Source organism: Caretta caretta, chromosome 16, assembly GCF_965140235.1.
Source record: "Caretta caretta isolate rCarCar2 chromosome 16, rCarCar1.hap1, whole genome shotgun sequence".
In the NCBI taxonomy this organism is placed as follows: domain Eukaryota; kingdom Metazoa; phylum Chordata; order Testudines; family Cheloniidae; genus Caretta; species Caretta caretta.
The window spans coordinates 16,148,064-16,172,894 of NC_134221.1; the positions used below are offsets into that span (position 1 = coordinate 16,148,064).

Below are 24,831 nucleotides of genomic sequence, written 5' to 3' on the forward strand. Positions count from 1 at the left end.
TCATAAGGATAAATTACGTTCTAAAATTACACCATGATTTGTCATGACTAGTGAAGAGCACCAGTACTGAAGTGAACTGGCAGAAATGAAGCGAAACCGATGGTACTGTTGCAGGTCAAGATATAAGGTGACCTTCAAAATGGAACAACATTCAATATTTGTGCAAGAAAGAAGCCTGAAAGGGTTTTTCTTACCAGTCTGCTCCAAAAACAGTTTTTCTGTTAGTTTTTTTTACTGTCAAGTCTTATCTGCCCTGTTTCTGCTGAAGGACTTTTGGGGGGATGCAAAGGTGGGGCTTGAAAGCACTCTCAGACGCTAATTGAAGGGACAAGGTGAGTGAGGTAATAATTTTTATTGGACTAACTTTTGTTGGTGAAAGAGACAAGCTTTCAAGCTTACACAGAGTTCTTCCTTAATTGAAGGGACATGGATATTGTATCTTTACCAGAACACTTTTCTAGCAAATGTTTCTGTTACACTGATGTTAAAGTTTTAAGCAGTCTGAAATAAGATCATTTCCCATATCAACTGGATCTCTTTTGCAAAGCTTCTTGATGTCATAAGCCTGACTGATCTATTCATTCTTAACATATTTTTGGAAAACAAAATAGCCAAGACCTGACTTTTTCTTGTAAAAAGACATTGAGATTTTCCCTTTTAGGTCTTCTTTATACACTATGAAGAAAAAGGGGCACAAACCCAATTTTTCCCTTTGCAGGTGGCCTTTTTAAAGTTAACTGAAAGAGCTCAGTTATAGTGGATGGGAGTGCAGAGGGCATGGCAACAGTGCTCATGGAATGTCATTTTTTTGAGCACTAAATTAAGCTATAACATTTTAAGCTCTAACCCTGTCCTTTCCACAGAAATGTACAAATATCATTAAGATTTTTTTTTTTTTAAATCAAGGCACAACAACATTTTCAGAAGTTAAGAAGAGCAGGTACCTAGTTCTTTTAGCTCTTCCTAAAATTTTCTATGCTTGATGAAAACAAACTTAAAGTGGTAACAGTTTCATAAAAAAAAGCAGATAAGTTACTTACTGTTTCAAAGGCATTTAGCATCATCAAGGGGAAAAATGTATTAAAATAGTCATTGTATCCCTGAAATTTGACAGGAACAGAGACCATAATTGATTGAAGGAGATTATGTGGAAGTCCAAACTGGCTGAAGTTGACAAACATTTCATAGTTCCATTTCAGAATCTCTGTAACAAAAATACTATGATCACGTTGTTGAGTGACAAGAGCATTTGCTTGTGGAAAGGAAGGGAGACCTCTTGCTTGCCCTGAATGAGCCCCTAAGGCAGACCTGTTGGGAAAACATGAAGTACTGTTTGTCTGCATGTTCTGGGGCCGGAGAACATTGCTGGAACTCTGGGACCGAAGACTATTGCTGAAACTTGGGGTCTTGACTATCTGGTTCTCTGCCGATACAGCTTTTGGATTCCCTGTCTTGGACACTCTGGATTTTACCACATTTGACTTGGCTTTTGATGACGAGTGCTTTGAAATATTTTCAAGATCCTTCGTGAGGTTGGCACTCCGTGAAGAGCTATTTGAGCTGAAAATTTTAGTAGTGGAAGGTTTTTCAGGCTTACGAGGTGGTAAAGCTGGCTTGACAAAGAGATGATCTGAAGCATCAGAGGCAGAATGCTTCCTACAGTACTCCACTGTCTTTTCCACCTGTTCTGTACAATCTTTGTACTTACACTTCACAATACCTAAGGGCTCATTCTGCAGCAGACTTTCAGCAGCATCTACTTCCGTGTCTACTAGCTCTTTTTCACTAGCTATTATAATATCGCCAACATTTTCCATCTGCGAACACATTTCCATATCCACAGGATCTAACTGAGTTAAAAATAAATCATCATCACTCTCTTCATTTAATTTAGGCTTGCTCACTTCCAGAGTTGCCCCCTCAAAGTTAGGTGTAGATGGGGAAACCAGAGGGACAACATATTCTCTCTCTGCAGTTTCATTTTTGTAGTCTCCATTTAAAGATGAAGAAAAACATGATTTGATCTGTAATGCAGGAACTGCCATATTGTTTTCTTCTATTTTCATGTTAGATTCCTTAGAACCATGTGGAGCCATTTTACTCATGTGTGTAGTTTGGACTTCCTTTCTCCCAGGTGAGAAGCTTTTTCTCACTTTTTTCCCATCATTGCTTGAGGGACACCATACCCGCTCAGCTGTGCTTGCTTTTTGTTTTTCACTAGTTCCCGCAGCAGATACTGGGTCAAAATCCACAGGCTGTTGTATTGGGTGCTTTGGATCAGACTTTTCAGTTATTTTTTTCCTTCTGCCCTCAGAACTTCCTATCTGATTTTTCCCTCTCCCCACTTGTGTGGGTCTTATCTGCCTCCGAAACGGAAGATCTTGGCAGGCTAACATTTTTCTATTATGTTTTGTAACTAGATTCTGTGGAGCAATTAATTTAGTTTTTTGTTTCTGTGGAGTCTGAACTGCCCCAGCAGCTTTCCCATAACTGCGCAATTCAGCCAGACTATCTAAGGATCGCTGGGATAACTCAAATGCTTTGCGGGGGGCCTTTTTTAGGCCAAGTTTGACCACAGTTGAAGTTGGCTCAGGACACTGGTGAACTTTCTTTGGAGGAACTACAGCAGGGGTTGACCTGCAAGGCTCAGTATTTCTAGAACTAGTCTGAGGAAGTTTTTTGTTTTGCACAGTTTTAAGGCTCACTTTTCTGGGACTTCTAAGGGCAGTTCTTACCAACTTGGATTTTGCTAAGTTTTTGCCTGGGCTTAAAGTGCTTTTTTTAATAGTCAACTTTGAAGCAAATGATACACTAGATGCAGATGCTCTGGGTTCCATCAAGCCTGTGTTTTTGGCATGGTCTTTAGCAACAGCATCTGGCTGAGTAGAATTCTCAGACTGAGCAGTTGCATTTCCCTGGATAGCAGGCTCTTGAAAAGTTGCCTCAGATTTCGTGCCAGTTTTACTAACTTCCTTATGAGACAGAGAATCTACCTGCCTTTCAACGACCTCTTCTGCTTTTTCAATGACATCATCACTGATATAATCTGTATCATAACCCCCGTCATTTATACGATCTGCCAACTCAAAACTATCTGAAGCACATTTGCTTGTTGATGTCAAGTTAGAGTCTTGTTCCTGTGCCTGATTCACTTCCTCATCATTTATCTGAGAATCTTGCCAGACTGAAAAGACATCGTCTTCAGTTTCAAACTCAAAAAACTGAGAATTATGTTCCTCACATGGCAAAGGGGAGCTATGAGTCTCCAATTGCTCTTTTTTGTTTGCACTATCAGAAACATAGTCAGGTGTTAAAGGCTGTTTTTCTGGACACATATACACATCTTTTTTTACTGGTTTCTTAATATCCAACTTTTTTTCCTCATCAGAAGAAGAATCTGAAATGACGATGACTTCATTGTTGGGACAATCTGCATCAGAAGAGGACTCATTACTTTGGCCCTTTGTGGATGATCTAACAGCACCTTTTACTTTCCTTTTAATGTGACTCAGACGTACTGAGCATTCTTGGCTTGAATCAACAGGAAAATTGACACCTTTGGCATAAGCGGCTAAGGATAATTTATCAAGGTCTCTATCGATCTGAGAGTCTGTTAAGGGGCTAGCTCCAAATTGCTTTACCAAATCACATGCAACTGCTGCATTATCTTCATGATTTCTTTTTTCCTCTGAATCGCCTTCTCTTTTAAAATATCTTGAAAAATCTAACAGTCTGTCAGTTGACTCATGCTTAATTAAGAGAGGACTGATTAGAGGAGCATTCCTAGGTATCTCCTCTTTATTTTCAGAACTAGATAGACTGTTAAAATTTGCTGAAGTTTTATCTGTACGTAGCATGCTCACTTTTTGATCTTTGAGGTCACCTCTCTTTGGGCATAAACTGCCAGAATTAGACTGTCCTTGATCTGGTATTTCTGTGTTCAGGTCTTTATTCAGTAAAGGCTTTGGCAAAGAACTTGATCTTCCTGAAAGAGATCTCTTTTTCTTTAAATAATGTATAAACGTATCAAGTGGAATATTGTCTTCTTCACCTCCACTTTCACTTTCTTCCAAACCAGCCTCTTTTTTAATGGAATTTGAATAATCTGCCTTGGTGTCATTTGATTCCTGCTTAAGAGAGAGCAGCTTGATTTGAAAAGTACTGTTCATGCTGTTCTCCTGTTTATTTTCAGAAGCGTTTGAAGTATTAAAGTTAACTGAGGTTTCACCTTCATTCAAAATATTCACTTCCTGATCTCTGCTGCCATCTTTACTTGTACAGAGACTCTCAGAGCGAGACTGTAGTTGGTCTACTTCTGAATTTGAAGCTGATTGCTTCATTAACTTCAATAGTTTTGTGGCCCAATCAGCATTCTGTACCTGGGTTTTCAAATTTGTGATTTTATCAGGATCTACCTTAAACTTTGAACAGGAATTAGGGGAGCAACTTCCATCCTTTCCATTTGAGCTGTGAGTGTCTTCATGAGAACTGGAACAAGATTGAGCATTCAGACACTCTGGCATCCTCACTTCTGTTTCGTCTCTCTCCAATATAGCATGACTTTTGAAATCACAGACTTGAGGACTTGTGTTGAAGCACTGTTTAAGTAAGGAGTTATTCTTATTTTGGTTCCCCTGCACTTGGTAGTTGTTTCCATTTTTAGGGGTATCCTTGTGTATTTTTGTTGCTCCAGAGCTATCGGGATGTTCACATTCCTGAAATGACCTATCATGAGGTTCTTTTTTAATATCTGTCAAAAGGCATTCTGCAGTTACACATAATTTTGTATTGTTAAAAGACATTTCCCTATATTCCTCTTCCCAGATACCTCTTCTTCTTGGGGAAGAACTCTCTTGACAAGCCTCATCGCTCCCAGATGCTAAAGAAAATGGGGGACTGAGGCTATCCCTGTATTGTATATTCATCTGACACCTGTCACTGGCTGTCCCTTTCTCTTGCTTTATAGGAATGGTGGGCAAATTTGTACAGATCACGCTATTTTCCACAGGTATGGAAGCATTTGATGATCTGTCCTTTATACTTCTTATTACCTGCTTTAAACACATTTGCAATTCCTGAGTTTCCCGGTTGTTCAGCTGCCAACCCATAGGTAAGTTTCCACGCAAAAGCAGATTGAGTTTATCTAGAAACTGTTTGCAAACAGTTTGTTGCCCTAACTGGTAGCCTTCTCGAAGAAGGCTGCGTATCAACTGCACGCAAGCATGCTGTACAGTGTTAGAAGCCTGTGAAGATATTGTTGGTGTAAGTTTAGGAGCGTTTCCAGGTGCTTTTTCAGAGCAGCGCATAAATGCTATAGTTGGAAGTTTAGCACATTTCACTACTGCTTCCACCCATTCCTGAGAGCTAACCCAAAGCAAATGCAGGCACTTTTTATTTCTGTGTAGTTCAACAACTGACACCAAAATCAGGATGAAAAATTCAGAAACTTTGTCACATTGCTGGACTCTTTCACTGAGAAAGCCTTTGATTTCCGAGCACAGATGGTGAATGACCTCTACTATATAAGCCACGCCCAAGTCCTTGAGGTCCATTAGGGACTGAACAAAAGGAATAAACCATAGAAATGTGCTGTTATGGACACGCATATCTTGGCCAATATCAGATTGAAGCACATTAGCCAATGTCTGCATATCTTCGTACATGTTGGGGCAATAATCCGGACAAATGGCTGTCTTCCATCCAGTATCCTGAAATAGAAAAAGACAAATCAACTATTCATTAGGTATTTTGCACAATATCACTCTTATTATTCATTTGGATTGCTTTGATTTGCCAAACAATACTCTCAGCCAAAAATTTCTTTTAGCTTCCACCCCTACAAATAGTGCTCATTATTTATTTATGGGCACTGATTTGATACAGCAGTTCAGTGGCATCCTAGAAATCAGTTACTAAGCATTTTACCTCTACAGTCTAAACAAGACCAAACTCTACCATACACAAGGAACTTCTCCAAGTCCCAAAGAATAAACCATGAGATTAAAATATTGAAAACAGTTCACTTAGTCATTTAAAAAACCAAAGCACCAGTCACAGTATGTAGCATGAGTTTCCATGTCAAAGTGTCAAATGTACTTTATTTTAAATGTTTACAGACTCTGCACTATTTTGATATCAGATAGTCACAGCACTTTTGCTTAAGATACAAAAGTTGAGTGACAGTTATGATGCAAGTGTGTTCCTTATAAACAGAAACAGTTAAAAAAGTAAGTTATGTATGGGTCCAAAGTATTCAGTAGATCAAACATTTAATGGCATGTCGCTTCATTACATATTTAGCACAGTAGTTTAAAAATATCCATAAACCGACAAAAAGGATATAAAAGGGACACTGTCAAATAAAAATCTAGGAAACTTAAAAATGGGTAAAAAGTATTTCCACGTACAAACACCTGTCTCCTAGTTCCCCTACCAATTTTTGTTTTACCACAACACATGCCCATTTTATAAAATGTTTCTCTCTCCTCCATTGCTCCACGAAAGATCCACACAAACAGGAAGAAAAATGACTGACTACACTGGGTAAACAGTGAACGTGCCTAGAGACAAACTTCTATCCAGTGCACACAAATTACAAATAGAGAAAAATAATATATCTGAAAAGAAACCTACCCAAGAACACTAATAAATGAATCAGAAAAATAGCAGATAAAATAAATACAAAGCTTTTTTTTTTTTTTTTTTGAATTTACCTTTTTGGGCTTTTCTGTGTTATAATTATACACTATCTGGCTGCAAGTAACCATTTCTTCCTCATAGTTTGACTCTGGTTCAGATTTAGTCCTAAAGAAAAGAAATACAAGTTGCTCCAAGACGTGCAAATTATTCATGAACTAAGTGAAATAAGAGTCAGAGAAGATTTCACAGTTTCAGATGCCACATTTTATTACTAACTGATGCAAGTGATAAAATGTGTGTGGGAAAACATTAATATGGTACGTTAGAATGTGTAAGATTGTTCTAGTTCTATTATTTTATGGTGCCCACAAGTGTGGTAGATAGGATTGCCAATTTTGCTTGGATATATTCCTGGAAGTTTCATCATAATGACAATCTTTAATTAAAGAGTAATCTTTAATTCCTGGAAATTCCAGGGCAATCCTGGAGGGTTGGCAACCCAAGTAGGTGCTTTAAAGAACTTGCATAAAAGAAAGCTACAGGCTTCAGAGAGATCTTACTACTAAATGACAGATTTGGAAAATGACTTCAGGATTTAACATATACTAGGAAGAAATATAATGTAATAAGTACTTGCATAAACACGTTGTTTAACTGAACAAGATCTTTTTTGAAATGATCGTCCTTAGTTGTATTACTAACAGCTGCTTTGATGTTTAAAAATTCGCCGTTTTAATAATCAAATTTACCTATTTATGCCATTTACTATTTTCACTTCACTCATTAATGATAATGAAAAAAGACCGTTGAATGGGTGACTTAGCTAGTCTGCTGGTTGCTTAATTTTGAATGTCTAATATATGATTACTCTTAAAAGATGTTATGGTTATTCTTAAAAGATGCAACTCAAACACTATGTTAAATTTTAAAACTTGAACTCACCTCCTTGAACTATTGCGTATATTTTTTATTTCATTGTTGTAGCTGACATTGTTGATAATGGTTTGAAAGGCCTGGACTGGATCGATGAGTTGACCCCATACTTTAGACCCGAGCTGATCCAAAATCACCATAAAACAGTGCAGCGCTGGCCAGAAAGGATCAATGCTTTCATCTGAAATGTAACAGTTTAAGATCATGAACAGTTGAGGGGGGAAGTGTTCTGCCCTTTCCTACTGCTAGCTGAATACAAAGTGAATTTAATTCTTCATTTCAGTGCTTTTATTAGTTTAAACATTGAAAAAAAGGTGGATTACAACTTTTAAAAATAATGTTTAAGCCTAAAAAAGTCTTAAAAAAATAAAAAAAAAAACACCCAGAGGAAGAGGAGAGGGGAAGAATTTAAAAATTCCCCTCAGAAGCAACACTGGTTTTGCAGATAAGGTCTGAGACCAGCCACGCTTTCCCTCTATAACAAGTAACCTGGAGGAGCGAGAGAAGGGAAGATATAAAATGGATGATAATTTTTAAAGCTTCCCCTCACTGCAAAGCTATGTCATTCCTACCTTTTTCCCTTGTTGTTTTGGTTGTTGACATTTTGGTGGGCGCGGGTAAGAGGTATATTATTGAGATGAGTTATTATGCCTCATATAGCTGCCCAGGGAAGGAGTGTTATGTCTGAGAAAGAGCTTTATTTTTCTTTGATTATTTTATATTTCAGCTTTTGCAGCCACTGTGTCCTTCTGTTTGGCCTGCCTCCCCTGCCTAGCCATTAGTGTGGCTAGGAGCCCCCTCCCTAGAAGAAGTGAACAAGATGAGAAATTTAATTTTTTCCCTCTTGCCTCTAAACACAATAAAATCTGAAGAGATAAAAAGATTTGGTAAAAGTGTTTATTATTGTTATTTACAGGTATTTGTGTGGAGAACACAGGGCTAGACAGGGAAGAATATCTGAATCTTACAGCTTTGTCAACTGATTTGTTCAAAAGAATCTTCTATTTAGACTTCTGCAGTTAGAAAATTTTTAATGATTCAATGGAGAAAAGTACCTAAGAAGATTCAGCTACAAAGATAGATTTTTTTTTTTTTTTTTAAATCAGCATCTTCTCTTCTGGTACAGAAAATGACACAGCATTTTGAGTGTCCAGCACAGAGTAACTCATTCTCAGCATTCCATTCTAGTTTCATTAACGAAGCTGTTAAGAATCAGAATCTGATATATCTTTAGAGGATATTTTGGAAACTGTAAAAATGAGTGCAGATAAATCAGATTCTTTTCCCACAGTAACTGAAACTGAGGAATTTGTAAACAGTATAAAGTAAATTACAGACATCAGCTAAAAAAATGAAGCTTCAATCTGCTTTAGATAAATGTAAATTTGCTAGAAGTTCACTGATTCAAGAAAACATATGCTTCTGTAGAAGAACTCTTGAGTTTTTAAAAAACAACTCTTGCATTAAAAACTAGAGTACTGGGATTACCAAAAGAAATGAAAGAGAAGATGCTATTAAAGAAATTCCTTTGTTACTTGGCAAAATATCTGATTATAAATTTACTCTGCCAATAAAAAAATTGATGGCAAACAAGACTCTTTGTCTGCAGAAATCCCAGACCTTAATTATCTCCTTTAGTTCGGATAATGTTAAAGCTCAATTTTATACTCAGGACATAGTCTCCATTTTTCGAGTTCTAGCTCACATAACACTAACAAGGGGGTGCAGAATAATTAAAAAGTGATTGAATTATAGTGGTATTTAGGCTTTTTTTTTTTACCCCAGAAGACTAGCACTAATTTTTGATGGTAAAAGGTTGTATTTTTATGACTGACAAAGCAAAAAAGTCTTAGATGTTTAGATGCAATTACTTCAGGAAAAAGATAAAAAAGGAGAGGATCCTCATGTATACAGTAGGCTCTTATCACAATTTGAGTAATTTTAACTTTTCCTCCTCCTCCTCCTCCTCTTTTCCTTTGTTTTGTTGCTTCATCTAGATGCTAATTAAAATAGAATAATCTATCAACTATTGAAGGGATATTTCCTTTTAAAGCTCCTTCAGATCTGAGATAATGATACTGTACAGTTTTCTTGTATATGTGTTCTTCCTTCTTCATGTAAGATTATAAACTTTTTCTTTAATGAAAATATTGCACTTATAAAGATCCAATCTTTTTCTTCTCATATTACAAAAAGAAACTTATAAATAATTAAAAACATCCAAATCTCAGAAAAAGGATCTGAAAAATAATTAGCAGGAACTACAAAGTTTGAAATGTTACCTTTGCAAATTAAAATAGTTACCACACAACTATGAACTTTCCATTTTCACTGAATTGTCTCTCACACCACTAATCAGGAGGATATGGAAATTCAGCTTCCAGGAAAGGTAAAAACATAATCCTGGAAGAATGACTTCTTCCCTTTAGAATGCAAGAGCCAGAATACATACCACATGGAAAAAACTGCACCATCTCTTCTAAGGGGAAATCACCCACTAATTAGAAAAAAAAGTTTGCCCTCATCTAACGCTTTACATATGGCTCCATAAAGCCATAAGAGGCACCTTTTCTCCACTTTTCAAAGTCCCTTTGAACCTTGTTTTTCAGTGTTTGTCTCAAGGTATATGTTCAAATACTGTTCTTCACATCAGGGAAGGAATGAAATGTCGAAGTCTGAGAAACCCTGTCTTTGGCATTATACTTCTATACCAAAAATAATTTGTTCAACAAAAGTAGTAAGTTCTATTAGGAATTATATCACAACCAGAATATGACTGTTCATAATCCATTTTTTAATCTCTACCACTGCCTCATCAGTTAAAATTAATTACCATCTGTTTGTTTCTCCATGGTGTGAAGTATAGACTGCATGAAATCATTCTGCTTATCTGGACCCAGCAACAAAGAATCCATAGCTTGTTCTTCCAGCACTGTTAGCAACATACAGATACCTGCAATGAAAGCAATCTGTCTTTACGTTTGTGTAGGAGATCCATTTTTTTCCCCCCTTCAAGTTTTGGCAAACCTAAATAGTACTGTTTTCCAAAGCTCACTGCAATGAAAGCTCTCAGAGGAAATGATCAGCATCAGAGGAACCTGAAGCGGATGAATTTAAATAAGCTACTGAGCCTCCTGGACAGACACAGTTAGAATTCTTCTATTTGACAACTCCCAAAATGCATTACACATTTCAAGAACTTTGATTGTACTGATCTCATAGGGCTTGAGACAAGATCCAAAGAGAATTAACTGAAATTTCAACAACTCTAACTTTGCAGAATGAATATTCCCATGAAGAACAGCGATATACCTGTGGGTTTGGTGGTTACTGTATTTTGCCAGCTAAAAGGTGACTAAAGGTTAAATCCTGCATGAACCCAAAACAATAGCTGTAGACAGAATTCAATTGCCTGGACAATACCAAGAATCTAATGGATGAAGGAACCTCCAAACCCCATCTAAAGAAGCGAACAAGCCAGTTCTAAGGTTTCAAACAGGGTTCCTGAAACTGACCGGAGATCTTCAGGTGGGAACTTTCAAAGAAATCTTTGAAATGAATAAAAGACAGCCTGTGTCCTGAGGGGGGGAGACAGAGAGGCAGCAGCAGCTACAAAGGTACATCCTGTTTCACCAAGCTTCAGTGTTTGAGAGGTGTCTGGTTCAAGTGGAACCTACTTAAACTAGCAAGGAAAGGCTATGTTTAGGTAAGGCAATATGCATTTAGGCTTTTTTTAACCTTTTTCTTCCTGCTTGTTATGTTCCTAAGAGTAAATAAATCATACTCTGTCTTGAAAAAGCTGTTCTCTGTTACTGCGTTTACCAGCTGGTCCAATTCCCAGAGAGGATTCTCTAGCAAGGATTCTCCAGAGGCATTGTAACCTAGGGGTTCAGTTAGAAGTGGGGTGAATCGCAGAATTCCACTCAGAGCAGAGCGTAGGGGTTGGCCTGCCACTTGAAAGAAATGCCACAGCCAACCCCCACCCCTAGGTGGGGGGGGGGGGGAGAGCAAGCACAAATACAGCTCACTACTGAACAAACACTCACCAAGCCAGTAGTTTTTGTAGTTGGTGGTATCATACAAATGGGATGGCAGAAGAATGAGTTTCCCCTTCTCAATCATTGAAGAACTATAAATATCAGGACTGTCAAACAGCCCCAACTCAATGACTTTAAACAAGCAAGTCAACACTTCCTGTAAGTCATAGTAATCATCCCTGTCGACTTTCCCTAAATTTCTTGCTGTCAGGATGGCCCATCGACGAATCTATATATTAAAAAAAATACTTAAATATTACTAAAAGGAATACGACAAACAGGAATCTCAGAAAAAGCTGTAAGTTTAACAGCCATATTCCTAATAAAATGTGGTCAAATACATTTGTACTAAGGGCAAGTTCTTGAAAGTGAGAATCAAGTATTCTTCCAGCATAAACAAACATTTCCCCGTGCATATTACAAACTGTGTGCAATGCAATCTAAAAAATCCAAAAGAGTTAGAAAGCATACATTCAAGGGCAAAATCTAACTGGAGGCACAAGATAGAGGCACTCTTTATCTCTAGACTTGTTTGATATCCTTGAAACTTTACTGATCAACATTTAACACAGACAGAAGTGCAATTAAGGAACCATAAGTTAATGCTGTATGTGAAGGATGCCTGTCTACTTATTACTGAGCCAGAATCCATCTTTTGACATACTTGAAGGACTATAGATAAGTTCACGGAGGATAGGTCCATCAATGGCTATCAGCCAGGATGGACAGGGATGGTGTCCCTAGCCTCTGTTTGCCAGAAGCTGGGAATGGGCGATGGGATGGATCACTTGATACTTACCGTTCTGTTCATTCCCCCTGGGGCACCTGGCATTGGCCACTGTCGGAAGACAGGATACTGGGCTAGATGGACCTTTGGTCTGACCCAGTATGGCCATTTTTATGTTATGTACAGTATATTGTCAGATTATAAAATAGGGTAATATATCTCCTATGCATTTCTCAGGACCAGCTTATACATCAGTTTGAATGGCAGAATTTTCAATGGGTAGCCTCCCTAAAATGCCTACAGATCCACATCCATACCAGCTATCAAACTCTGTCAAGTAAAATCTGGATCCACAGTTAGACACAATATCAAATAACTTGAAAAAATGACAAATACTCACCTCTTCCTGTGGAATAAAAAGAATATTAAGGTGAATAGCCTGCCTAGGTTACTATAAACCCTTATATCCCTCCTGATCTACACACCCAAAGTTGCTTACTCATATCAAACTATTCACTGACTTTCTCGGAAGTGAGGTAAGGAGGACATTCTGTCCTGCCTTAGTCCTAAAGTGTACTATGAATCCCCTCAAGATACACAGCAGGCCTTTCAATGGTATCAGGGCTTAGATCCTAAGATCCAGGTGTTCTGTGGATTCTATATAACCACCACTCCTCAATCCTTCCCACAGCTATTGAAGCTACCAGCAAGATCAGGACAGATCCAGCTGGAGTCCTAGAGTTTCACACTTCGCTGTACACAAAGGCAGTTTTGTAGGATAATCTAAGTCTCCCTGTAGAGTTAAGATTATGTCAAGGGAGTGAACAACTCTGTACCAATTACTTCCGTAGGTCTTTTTCTGGTCTTCCAATGCTATTTGGCCTGCAAATATCGACATTTTGATAATACCTGTGATTTTCAACCCAGATGCACCCCAGAAATTCCCACTTTCTTACCATTCCTTAAGGGACTGGGTTCAAAAGGTGATAAGCTTCCGCCATCTACTACATTATGAATGCCCTCAAGGTCTGCTTCGAACTAGAACATATGGCACAGAGACCTCCCATTGTGGTCTAGGATTGGCCTATTAAAATATCCTCCCTGAACCTCGTTCAGATACATACAACTAAAAATACCATCTAGCCTCCACTAGTCTCAGAATGAAGAAGACTAAAATAAAGGACAACTGTGCCTGCTGGTAATATCAAACTCTGTGTGCTATGTCACTATATATGCTATGGGAATGCTCTGTAATTACAGGATTTGGGGAAGAAGTGTGTTCCTGGCTGTCTCTTATTCCAACTGACAGTGCCACTCTCACCACTTCTATTTCACATTGGAGGTAATTCCAAGATCTCTGAACCTCAGACTACCCAAGGATATAGCTTTTAGTGACTAAAAACAAATGATAACAGAGATGGAAAGACTCAACATCCTAGCACAAGGCTGAAGTATGAACATTGTATTTGGCTATCTTGGAAAGAGTGGCATACAAAATATACTTGGACTCAGTTTGAAAGCACAGATCTTTATTTTCAGAGATGCTGAACTCCTGCAACTCCTATTGACTTTAACTGAACTTTTAAGTTCTCATCACTTCTGAAAACAAAGTCCCATGGCTTTTGTCCCTTGACAGGTATCAGTGATCCAGAGTTACACATTGTGAGCTTCTGCACCACACTTTCCACTTTATATGAACTTCATTTGCTGAATACATGATGCATTTCCCTCCTCTCCTTCACTTCTGATCCCCCCATTCTCAATCAATTATTTTCTTTACAGGCAACAGAATTCCATTTTCTTTGGATTGTATTCCTATCCAAATTCTAATTGAATAACCTGCTGTGCCAAAAAAGGAGAATGAAGAATCATGCTGAATTTTGAACCTTAACTCTGATTTTATTTTTAATTACAAGATTTGGAAAAACAATCTGAATGTTATTTAAACTCAGTCTATGTAGTGGAATTTCCTTTCGGTACAATTTTTATTTTGAAAAACACCTGCTTCTTTAGGTTCTCAATTCAGTATGAGGCTCAATCTCCAGAACAGGTGAAATTAGGAAAAGACTCAGTAGAAATTAAATGCTTTAAACTGTTAGGTGCTCCTATTATCCACCTTGAGAAAAGCCATATAATACCCAAAATGTTAACAATGTTACAAATGGCTCAAATTAAACAGTAAACATTGATTAGTCTGCTGACTTTAATATGCCGTGGCACTGACTTTTCTTTCTTGCATGCTCTTGAAAAATGCTGAGAACAGCTGATTTTGCAAAACAATCACTTATTATCATGGATAGGAATATTATATGCCAAGACATACTAATCCCATTACTAATCAAGGTTACATGCTTCTATGGATTGTTTATATGAGGAGGATACCACAAAAATGTTTGAACCTTGAAACAACAGGCGTATTTCTCCTGCCAAATATGAACAAGGATACACGTACACAGTCAAATCCCTGAAACAGAAGTGCCCAGTAAAAGCTTAAAGTGAGTTAATTTTTCTGATTGTATTCTCATTGTAGGAGAAATAACTCACCACTTCATTGGGGTGTACCAACAACAGATAAATGCCTGGATGTTTGTCAAAGACCTGAAAGGAGAAGTTAACTTGTTCCATTTTACAAAGAGCCTCAACACAGAGCTCACCTAAACAAGAGGAGACATAAATGGTAAAAATTAACCAACACCAAGACAAGCTAACTTATTTTAGTCCTTAAAGAAATATTACCCTTATTTTAGTAGGGCAACTAAACATTTCACTAATGCCTGTTTAAAATAATTATTTTCACCTCCTGCAATAGTGAGAATACTAGATTCTTTCAAGTGTAAGCCATGAGATACTCACTGATTCGTTCATGTAGCAGCAGGTATGGGTATTTCAGTATTTCTAGAAGAGGTACACGCAGGTTGTTCTCAAAATCTGGGCCTGTGTAACCAGACAGTTTAGTTTCCCCATTGTCATCCACTATAAATAATTCATCATCCTCTTCAATATCTGTCTTCATGGATTTCTCAAAGTGGTCTATGAGACGGGAGGTTTCCAACTCCCATAAGATCTATTCAGGGAAAAGGAAACATGGAGACAATAGTCTGTCCAGGTTGCTAAGACTGAGGATGTTTAACATCATGTGGAACTCCTGATGAGATTCTAAGAGCTCATTACTTTGTTTTGGAAAGTTACTTTGCAGACATGGTGAGAAAATATTAACAGTTGGGCATGGAACTCAGGTGACACAGATCATCAGCAACATTTTCAATTTGGAATTGACTGATTATAGAATAATTAAAGTAACTTTAGTGGCAGTCAGAAATTGTAGGTAACTTTAATGAATAAAGTTTTGAATAATTTATTCATTTCTAAATAAAGTTAATAGCTTTATCATTATTTTAGACAGAAGACTGATAATTGGGACAAAGTTCTGTATTTAAATACAGGAATAGAGCACATTACAAGAACTTACAATTAAATGGTAGCATATGCCTCCTGCAATAGTCAGCTAAACACAGAGCCCTCACAAAATTCCTCTCCCTCAGTCAGACCTAACCACCATCAAATCCCACCCTCTGAGGTAACTCAATTAAAGCTTTTATTCTGTGCAGCTCAGTAGGAGACAATTACCTCCTGCAGTAAGCATGGCAATTCATCCCTTGCCTTGTGATATTCAACCACACATTCCAGGCAGTAACAGAGATCATCATTGGCTGCTGCACGATCTTCAGGAGACAAAGTCTTGGAAGCATAAGTTCTTAGGAACTGGGTGGTGGAGGAACCACCAGGCGTACACCAACAACATGTGCTCATTCTTCAGATACACACATAGAAAGAGGGAGGGAGTTATTAGCAATCAAAACACTGAAAGTAGTAATAAGATCCAATTTCACCAAGATCTCTTAAATGCTAAGGGCTAGAGATTTCTGTAATGTGCAGATGCAGTGGTCATATATGATTTTTAAAACACGATGACCAAAACAATCAAATGTAAGTGCCCAAGTTTAAGCATTTATATCCATATTTATGCACCTCATAGAAGTGGCCTCATTTTCAGAGCATTTGAACACCTACAGTTCCCAGTGAAATACAAAACAAAATTTAAAAACTAATAATTAAAAAGTATTTTATTACTCCTACAATTAATTCATTTGGATAACACGGATATGAAAAATTTCACCTTGCATGTAACTAAAGAATCGATAACTAACCCACAATACAACTTTAATGAACTCTTTCAACATATATAATATTAATATACGTATGCATCAGAACATTTGTTTGTGAAAACGAGGGTTTATCGATACAAAGTTTGATTAGTTCTACTTCAGCTCCCTAAGATTCTCATAATTCAATGAAGCCATCGCTTAGATTTAGGAAAATGGATTAAAGATTTTTCAGTTTAGTAGTCATCCCTGACATTCCCACAAGTGGCTACCTCTACATTCAGAATAAGAGAAGTTTATGATAAATTCTATCACTTCTACCAAGCTAATAATAAACAAAGAATAGATTCTATATAACAATTGTGTAACTACAGGTGCTCAGCTTTATTAATACCAATACTAAAGGTATACGCTGGCTATGAATCAAACATTTTCATTCTCCTCACTTTGCATCAGTTAAGGTGACAACCTAATTTATTAGTATCACTTCCTAAAAGGTACTCACGTTATGAAAAAGGGTTTGTGCACTTGGTTTTTTATTGGTTTCAGAGGAACAGCCGTGTTAGTCTGTATTCGCAAAAAGAAAAGGAGTACTTGTGGCACCTTAGAGACTAACCAATTTATTTGAGCATGAGCTTTCGTGAGCTACAGCTCACTTCATCAGATGTATACCGTGGAAACTGCAGCAGACTTTATATACACACAGAGAATATGAAACAATACCTCCTCCCACCCCACTGTCCTGCTGGTAATAGCTTATCTAAAGTGATCAACAGGTGGGCCATTTCCAGCACAAATCCAGGTTTTCTCACCCTCCACCCCCACACACAAATTCACTCTCCTGCTGGTGCTAGCCCATCCAAAGTGACAACTCTTTACATAATCAAGTCGGGCTATTTCCTGCATAGATCCAGGTTTTCTCACATCCCCCCCACCCCCATACACACACAAACTCACTCTCCTGCTGGTAATAGCTCATCTAAACTGACCACTCTCCAAGTTTAAATCCAAGTTAAACCAGAACATCGGGGGGGGGGGGGGGTAGGAAAAAACAAGAGGAAACAGGCTACCTTGCATAATGACTTAGCCACTCCCAGTCTCTATTTAAGCCTAAATTAATAGTATCCAATTTGCAAATGAATTCCAATTCAGCAGTTTCTCGCTGGAGTCTGGATTTGAAGTTTTTTTGTTTTAAGATAGCGACCTTCATGTCTGTGATTGCGTGACCAGAGAGATTGAAGTGTTCTCCGACTGGTTTATGAATGTTATAATTCTTGACATCTGACATCTGATCAGCGGCACTGCTATGGGTACCCGCATGGCCCCACAGTATGCCAACATTTTTATGGCTGATTTAGAACAACGCTTTCTCAGCTCTCGTCCCCTAAAGCCCCTACTCTACTTGCGCTATATTGATGACATCTTCATCATCTGGACCCATGGAAAAGAAGCCCTTGAGGAATTCCACCATGATTTCAACAATTTCCATCCCACCACCAACCTCAGCCTGGTCCAGTCCACACAAGAGATCCACTTCCTGGACACTACAGTGCTAATAAACAATGGCCACATAAACACCACCCTATACCGGAAACCTACTGACCGCTATTCCTACCTGCATGCCTCCAGCTTTCACCCTGACCACACCACACGATCCATCGTCTACAGCCAAGCTCTGCGATACAACCGCATTTGCTCCAACCCCTCAGACAGAGACAAACACCTACAAGATCTCTGTCAAGCTTTCTTACAACTACAATACCCACCTGCAGAAGTAAAGAAACAGATTGATAGAGCCAGAAGAGTTCCCAGAAGTTACCTACTACAGGACAGGCCTAACAAAGAAAATAACAGAACGCCACTAGCGGTCACCTTCAGCCCCCAACTAAAACCCCTCCAACGCATTATTAAGGATCTACAACCTATCCTAAAGGATGACCCAACACTCTCACAAGTCTTGGGAGACAGGCCAGTCCTTGCCTACAGACAGCCCCGCAACCTGAAGCAAATACTCACCAACAACCACATACCACACAACAGAACCACTAACCCAGGAACTTATCCTTGCAACAAAGCCCGTTGCCAATTGTGCCCACATATCTATTCAGGGGACACCATCACAGGGCCTAATAACATCAGCCACACTATCAGAGGCTCGTTCACCTGCACATCCACCAATGTGATATATGCCATCATGTGCCAGCAATGCCCCTCTGCCATGCACATTGGTCAAACTGGACAGTCTCTACGTAAAAGAATAAATGGACACAAATCAGATGTCAAGAATTATAACATTCATAAACCAGTCGGAGAACACTTCAATCTCTCTGGTCACGCAATCACAGACATGAAGGTCGCTATCTTAAAACAAAAAAACTTCAAATCCAGACTCCAGCGAGAAACTGCTGAATTGGAATTCATTTGCAAATTGGATACTATTAATTTAGGCTTAAATAGAGACTGGGAGTGGCTAAGTCATTATGCAAGGTAGCCTGTTTCCTCTTGTTTTTTCCTACCCCCCCCCCCCCGATGTTCTGGTTTAACTTGGATTTAAACTTGGAGAGTGGTCAGTTTAGATGAGCTATTACCAGCAGGAGAGTGAGTTTGTGTGTGTATGGGGGTGGGGGGGATGTGAGAAAACCTGGATCTATGCAGGAAATAGCCCGACTTGATTATGTAAAGAGTTGTCACTTTGGATGGGCTAGCACCAGCAGGAGAGTGAATTTGTGTGTGGGGGTGGAGGGTGAGAAAACCTGGATTTGTGCTGGAAATGGCCCACCTGTTGATCACTTTAGATAAGCTATTACCAGCAGGACAGTGGGGTGGGAGGAGGTATTGTTTCATATTCTCTGTGTGTATATAAAGTCTGCTGCAGTTTCCACGGTATACATCTGATGAAGTGAGCTGTAGCTCACGAAAGCTCATGCTCAAATAAATTGGTTAGTCTCTAAGGTGCCACAAGTACTCCTTTTCTTTTTGGTTTTTTATTGTTACTTAACCCACATAGGAATGGTACTGAAAGGGACAGTTCCTCAATTTGCTGGACACAGTCTTGAATTAGGCAAATATTATACTACTTTATGAAGCTATGAAAGTGGAGGTACATGCATATTTAGTAACTTGAGAAAATATTTAGTAAGCTATCACCTAAAATTGTGTGTCAGTTTCAATTTTTATGGGTTTAGCCTAAAATGCATCAGTAATATCTGTTGTGTGAGGAGCAATTAGCTATCATATGACTACTGACATTTGGAAAGGAGGCCTTGGTGAACTAGCACTCCATGAGCAATAGTCTAAACATGAATGGTCTTGAAATTGAGAATAAAGTCCAGATAATTTCTATTGCGTTTATGAGACTCCCCTAATGAAACAACATAGTGCACAGCTTGGAGTAACAGCCTAATCAAAGTTCATATTCTGTCACTATAATTAAAATAATAAAAGTCTCCAAAATGGGCACTTCTTGTCAGCATTTCTAAATATTTTCACAAATCCACAGTATTCTAAACATTCTAGGACCAGACATTGACTTATTCTTCCTGACCAAATATTCCAATAAATCATTTGGTTAACGTCTATTAGTAAACATACATCTGCATAATACTGGCCTACAACTGGATCCGCATATATCCTCACTAATACCATACAAAAATCAGCTGTATTTAAAACTAGTAGACTTTTCTTAATTACTAAAGATAGCCCACCTATCCTTAAAAAGTGGCTGAAATATCACAAGTTAATCTGAATATTACAGGGATCTTAAATCTTTAACAACAACAAGGTGCCACAAGTACTCTTCGTTTTGTTTTGTTTTTTTAACATCCCTGTGCCTTCACTGGTGCTCAAATTGTAGTCAGCATACTACTGCTTTTCCCTGAAGCATTTGCTGGTGCTCCATGCTACTGAGTCTCCTTGCTTCCAGATGCTAAATTGCATTACAACGCAATTAAAAACATTTTCCTAATTGTTTTTTCTGATACCAGTTTCTGTACTTGACACTGTGACCTTACATAACCATAAATGAAAAGGAAGTAGTGGTCTATGAGAATTTCTCGAATAGGATGGAGGCCACACTGAAAAGTTTCAGGATCCCTGTATTAGACTATGTAAACTGTAAGTCAGATTCTGCCACCATTGTCCACACATTGGGGTGTACCTTGCTTGTCAAGCAGCCCTATTGAAATTAATGGGACTAAGTACAGAGTATGAAATCACTCAGGGAGGACAGGTGAGAGAATATGGTCCTATGATGTTTATGTTAAATACTTAAATAATAAGTTTTTAGAAAACCTAAGATTAGAGGGCCACCACCATCATGTGAAGAGTCATAATGGTGACCAAATCATGATAGAAATCAATTCAGGGCCAGTCTACACCATCAATCTCACCACATCTGGAGACCAATTTACAGCTTGTCTTGGTTATGTAACTTAGACAAGACCATACATTTCAGTTTACTGAATTCCATTACAAGGTTAAGTCATTGCACAGGTCTCCACCACAAAATGGAACTGTGTTGTAACTGGGCCAAAGAACAACACTACTGAACTCTGACAAGTTCATTTCTGTGGGCTTTGCGGGAATATGTTTGAACATGGTTCCATAATAGTGAAGCCCAGCACTGATATGGACTTTGAGAGAACATGAAGTGTGAGTGAAAAACAAAAACGTAGTAAGATTCCCCAGATAACAAACAAAACTGCTATGCATGCATGTTTTTTATCTTGCTGATTTACCCAGGGAAATCTATTGGCTTAAAAATGAATTAGTTTCCCTCATGTTATGCCATTTCTTATGAACATTAATTAACATGCATACTGGAAAAAGTTTTAATTATCTTAAATATAAATCCATTTACTCAACACATTTTTCTATCATTTGCATCACTGGCTTGTTAATAATACAAGAGTTATGTCTAAACAAGGGGCAATTCTCTCAACTCCTCTTCTCCTATTTGATGTTGCAATTAAGTCACATGGTTTTGTTTATGACATCATCAAAATATTTTCCATATTTCCAGCAATACAAGGATGCCAAACACAGCTTAGTAGAGTAAAAAATAAAAACCATCTCCTACAGCAACCAAGGAAGACCAGGCCAAGTATATTTTTACAAATATTCTCTCTCCCAAGTTAGCTTTTGCACTAAATAATCCAAGCAAGAACCAGCATTTCCTGACTTCTGAGAATTTACCTGCAACTTTAACACTCTCACCAAGATTTTGTTAAAGGAATTACCTAGATTTTTTTTTTAAATTATAATCTGAAACTATTTGTCTAAGAACCACCAGAATGTCTTATCCTGCACAAGGTGCACAATCATTAAAGCAAGGCCGCCTACAGAGTCTTCCTTCATTCATTGCATACCTTATTCAATGAGACAAGGGCATATCATTGACTGTTGAAAACTTAATTTGCTAGACACATTAATAAATATTTAATATTGTTATTACAGTAGTGCCCAGAACCTCCAATCAGTGTTGAGGCCCTCTGTTACGTGCTGTACAATGCCTTCTGAACTCAGACGTCTTAGCCGCACTGCTTTACAAATGTGAAAATCAAAACAAGGCCATCTCAAACTCTTCACCAACTCAAACACTACACATTCTCAGACTTTAAATCACTTCTATTAGGGTTCAGTTTTAGACCATCAGTGTTATGATAGGTCAAATAACCAAAGCTTAGGCAAGCTTAGTAATCAAAAGATTATTAGTCAAAGATTCAGGAGCACTATACAGAAAGGAATGAGTTAATACTTCACCAATCTGAAGAACAGGTTTTTGCAGAAGTTACATCTTCATTCTGTTCCAAATCATTACCTCACTTCTACTTATATTTATAACCCTGTTTATCATGGACACAAAAATGCCCCAAATTCCTTCATCTCATGACATACCCTAATCTTCCTTTTCCTTGCACCTACTGTCCAAGGTTCTTAGATATCTGCATCCAGTTAATTTAACAATCTTGCAACAATTACAACAGTTGCTTATTACTTAAAGCCCAAGCAAAACAGAGAACACTATCTTGTCCTTGATGATCTCTACAAATGCAAACAATAAAAGCTTACACAATTTTTAATACATTTCCAGCACAAAGCATGCTGAAAGCAATACATTAAGCATAGGTGCACAGCTTTCAATAATACATTAATTTTGGCTAAGTAATTTTGACTAACACCTCCAACGGAAAGTGCTTCAGCACTCCAACGTTTAAGAGCTGTATCTTTTGGATCAATCTGTCAAGACATATAGCAAAATTCTACAAAGCATGCAGGAAGTTTCCCCATTTACAAGCTTTTAACTTTAAAATTACTGAACCAATTTTCTTCAAACTTGTTCTGTTCCTTCTAGCTCAATGAGATCTACAAACCAGGCTAAGTTTGTTATGTTTTAAGTCACTGAATTAGCCCGTGTACAAACTTTTTGATTGAAAATTTAAAAATAATGCACCCAATTTTGTTCTGTTTTTCCAAAAACAGATTAATTCACCTCCAGATTGAAAGCAAGCCATGAAAATTTCAGCACCTCAGGAATTAGTTTTAAAATTATGAGCAACCAAACAAAAAGGATTAGAACAGAAAATAGAATTCAACCATAACTATATATGAAAACTTAACACATATAGTGCACTGCATGTTCGAGTCACTAAGTACTGGCTAATTTATTCTCAGAATCCTGTAAAACAGATGTTACCCCCTTGCAAGTTGTTTGCATGCAAGCAGCTTCCCTATAGTGTAACCAGCTGCTCCACATCACTGGACAAACCAGAAGTCGCTGCCTAAGAGTTACTAAAGGTACTTCAGCAACATCTGTACACTGTACTTCAAAATAACTAGATGACTCCATTTAACATTACACTTTCCACAGGCTTAAGAAGATTTCTGTGGAATGGGACAGGACAGGACCATTAGTGTTTTAAAAAATGTTAAATGTTTTTTAAAATGTTAGGGCATGAACAAAGTAAGCATATGCTTTCTAGGAGTGTTGCCTCTGGAACGCCTGGTAAGTCTCTGCCAGTTCAGGAACAAATGAAAGGTCTGGTCTGGACAGGGAGAGTGATACCTGACCTCAGCAACAGGTGAAGACATCCCAGAGGGGGACTCGTCTTCTATTCCATGGCAGGGAAGACAGGAAGATGGTGGAAGAACAGGGAGGGATTTTTTGGCAACTGGGGCCCAATTACTATGGGAGAGGAGCGTGTGCATATTTTCTACAAAAGGAGGAATTCTACTTGGGGTAAGGATTTGAGCTGACCTTCTAAACTGAGTGTGATAGGGATCTGGGGAAGTAGAAGAATTTACTTCCTAGATCTGCATGTCTGTGGGAAAGAGGTTGGAGAATAATAGAGAAGGGGGCAATTTCCATGCTGTAGGTGGGACTGGCTGAGCAGGCTGGCAAGGGAGCAGTCTCCATGCTTGGGGAACAGGAGCACCATATTCTGGGGGCACTGGAACAAGGACAGTCTCCATGCTCAGGGGAGGAGGGGAACAGGGAGCTGAGGTAGGAGCAGTCTCCATGCTTGGAGGGCACTAGCCAGGACAGGAGCAGTCTCTAGGTTCAGGAAGGCAAGGGGCAGGGGCAGTCTCCAGGCTCGGGGGAGAGGGGGGCACTGGCCAGGGCTGTCTCCAGGCTTGGGGGTAGTCCCCTCGGGAGGGCTCTGGCCGGGGGGGGGGGGGCAGTCTCCAGGCTCGGGGGCAGTCCCCTCGGGAGGGCTCTGGCCGGGGCGGGGGGGGGGGGCAGTCCTCAGGCTCGGGGGCAGTCCCCTCGGGAGGGCTCTGGCCGGGGCGGGGGGGGGGGCAGTCCCCAGGCTCGGGGGCAGTCCCCTCGGGAGGGCTCTGGCCGGGGCGGGGGGGGGGCAGTCCCCAGGCTCGGGGGCAGTCCCCTCGGGAGGGCTCTGGCCGGGGCGGGGGGGGGTGGGGGCAGTCCCCAGGCTCGGGGGCAGTCCCCTCGGGAGGGCTCTGGCCGGGGCGGGGGGGGGGGGGGCAGTCCCCAGGCTCGGGGGCAGTCCCCTCGGGAGGGCTCTGGCCGGGGCGGGGGGGGCAGTCCCCTCGGGAGGGCTCTGGCCGGGGCGGGGGGGGCAGTCCCCTCGGGAGGGCTCGGGGGCAGTCCCCTCGGGAGGGCTCTGGCCGGGGCGGGGGGGGGCAGTCTCCAGGCTCGGGGGCAGTCCCCTCGGGAGGGCTCTGGCCGGGGCGGGGGGGGGGGCAGTCTCCAGGCTCGGGGGCAGTCCCCTCGGGAGGGCTCTGGCCGGGGCGGGGGGGGGGGCAGTCTCCAGGCTCGGGGGCAGTCCCCTCGGGAGGGCTCTGGCCGGGGCGGGGGGGGGGCAGTCTCCAG

General features: G+C 39.6%; 1 protein-coding gene across 3 annotated transcripts in view; it reads right to left on the bottom strand.

Annotated features, from left to right (window-relative positions):
• The window catches only part of SETX (senataxin), a 51,561-nt gene that overhangs the window by 25,132 nt on the left and 1,598 nt on the right, over positions 1-24,831 (bottom strand). For all 3 annotated transcript variants that reach the window (XM_048822375.2, XM_048822373.2, XM_048822374.2), the window contains exons 2-9: positions 15,964-16,147; positions 15,190-15,400; positions 14,881-14,990; positions 11,619-11,838; positions 10,406-10,525; positions 7,582-7,753; positions 6,714-6,804; positions 1,041-5,708 (exon numbers count right to left, since the gene is read on the bottom strand). In XM_048822375.2, the coding sequence (XP_048678332.2) occupies positions 1,041-5,708; positions 6,714-6,804; positions 7,582-7,753; positions 10,406-10,525; positions 11,619-11,838; positions 14,881-14,990; positions 15,190-15,400; positions 15,964-16,146 (5,775 nt within the window). In that variant the 5' untranslated portion in view covers position 16,147. The remainder of the gene's footprint in view (positions 1-1,040; positions 5,709-6,713; positions 6,805-7,581; positions 7,754-10,405; positions 10,526-11,618; positions 11,839-14,880; positions 14,991-15,189; positions 15,401-15,963; positions 16,148-24,831) is intronic.